The 1123-nt window shown below is 51.4% G+C and overlaps 1 protein-coding gene across 1 annotated transcript in view; it reads left to right on the top strand.

Moving 5' to 3' along the window:
* Positions 1-618: 618 nt before the first annotated feature.
* Positions 619-1123, top strand: part of H257_05436 (hypothetical protein) — a gene marked incomplete at its 3' end in the record, with an annotated part of 658 nt that continues 153 nt past the window's right edge. The window contains exon 1 of the mRNA XM_009830318.1: positions 619-1105. Coding sequence (XP_009828620.1) covers positions 693-1105 — 413 coding nt within the window. The 5' untranslated portion in view covers positions 619-692. The remainder of the gene's footprint in view (positions 1106-1123) is intronic.

Genomic DNA, 1123 nt, shown 5'->3' with positions numbered 1-1123 from the left:
ATGGTCCATCGGCGGAACGAGCCGTCTTTGACGTCGATGGGCGTGTCGGCCAATGCTTCAATGCTAAAGGACGCTGCCAACTGGGTGTGCTCTGCCAGCACTTCAGCGGATGGAGGTTGCAGGGGTACGTAAACGGGCATGACGTCACCAAGGGTTGAGGCAAACTCGCGGACGTGTTGGAAGTTGTTGTCTTTCTTGATTTTCTTCAGGACCGTATTACCAAGACCAGGAAATCGAGTCAATTTTGAAAAGACTTTGAGAGGCGTGCCTGTCAGCCGTGGTGCTTGAATGGGTACAAGATCCATGACGTTGAGGTTCGAGATGCTACTATGATTGTCCGTGGCCCCAAGGTTTGCTCTTGGTTGGTCTGTCATCGTTGGTTGATCACAAGCTAAGTATGACTGGCGGGCGATTTCAAGGTTGTGCAGGTACCGTTAAGGTTTCTTTGAGGTTGCGAATACTAGTACTTAACTTCTCACGACTAACGGTATCTTACGTTAGCGAACAATAAGAATGCCAAATCCCATTAACGTTAACGTCAATGTTACAGAATTTTGTGAATTGGAAATCCTGCTTCCTGGAGAAAGAATGACAGGGCAGAATTCCCTTCCGAAGATTGGGAAATTTCCTCACATAGGTTCATCAATTGGATTGGCAAAGATCGCACGTCAAGACAACACGACAACAACGGAATGGCGACGCCAAGTGACTTTGAGGTCCCCACGCTTGCGCTGGTCCTGATCATCACCACCGTGGCGACTCTTCCCTTGGTCTACAAGGCCTTGGCACCGTCCAAGACTGAGCAATCCTCTCCTGTCATGGACCTCAAGGCCATCCAAGCTCCTCGACTGACTGGTCTGGCGCTCTCCCTCTTTGCCAAAGTGACCCGAATCCCCATCTTGGGCAAGTTCATTCTGCAATCCATCAAAAACGACAACGACTTTCAGCACGTGCGCGACTTTGCCGCCACTTTGACGCACCTCGTGCCATTGTACCTCCCCCTGCAACCTCCATCCGCTGAAGTGCTCGCAGAGCACACCCAGTTGGCAGCGTCCTTTAGCATTGAAGCATTGGCCGACACGCCCATCGACGTCAAAGACGGCTCGTTCCGCCGATGGACCAT

This window comes from Aphanomyces astaci (assembly GCF_000520075.1).
Source record: "Aphanomyces astaci strain APO3 unplaced genomic scaffold supercont1.10, whole genome shotgun sequence".
Lineage (NCBI taxonomy): Eukaryota > Oomycota > Saprolegniomycetes > Saprolegniales > Verrucalvaceae > Aphanomyces > Aphanomyces astaci.
This window is presented reverse-complemented; position numbering and strand designations above follow the sequence as displayed.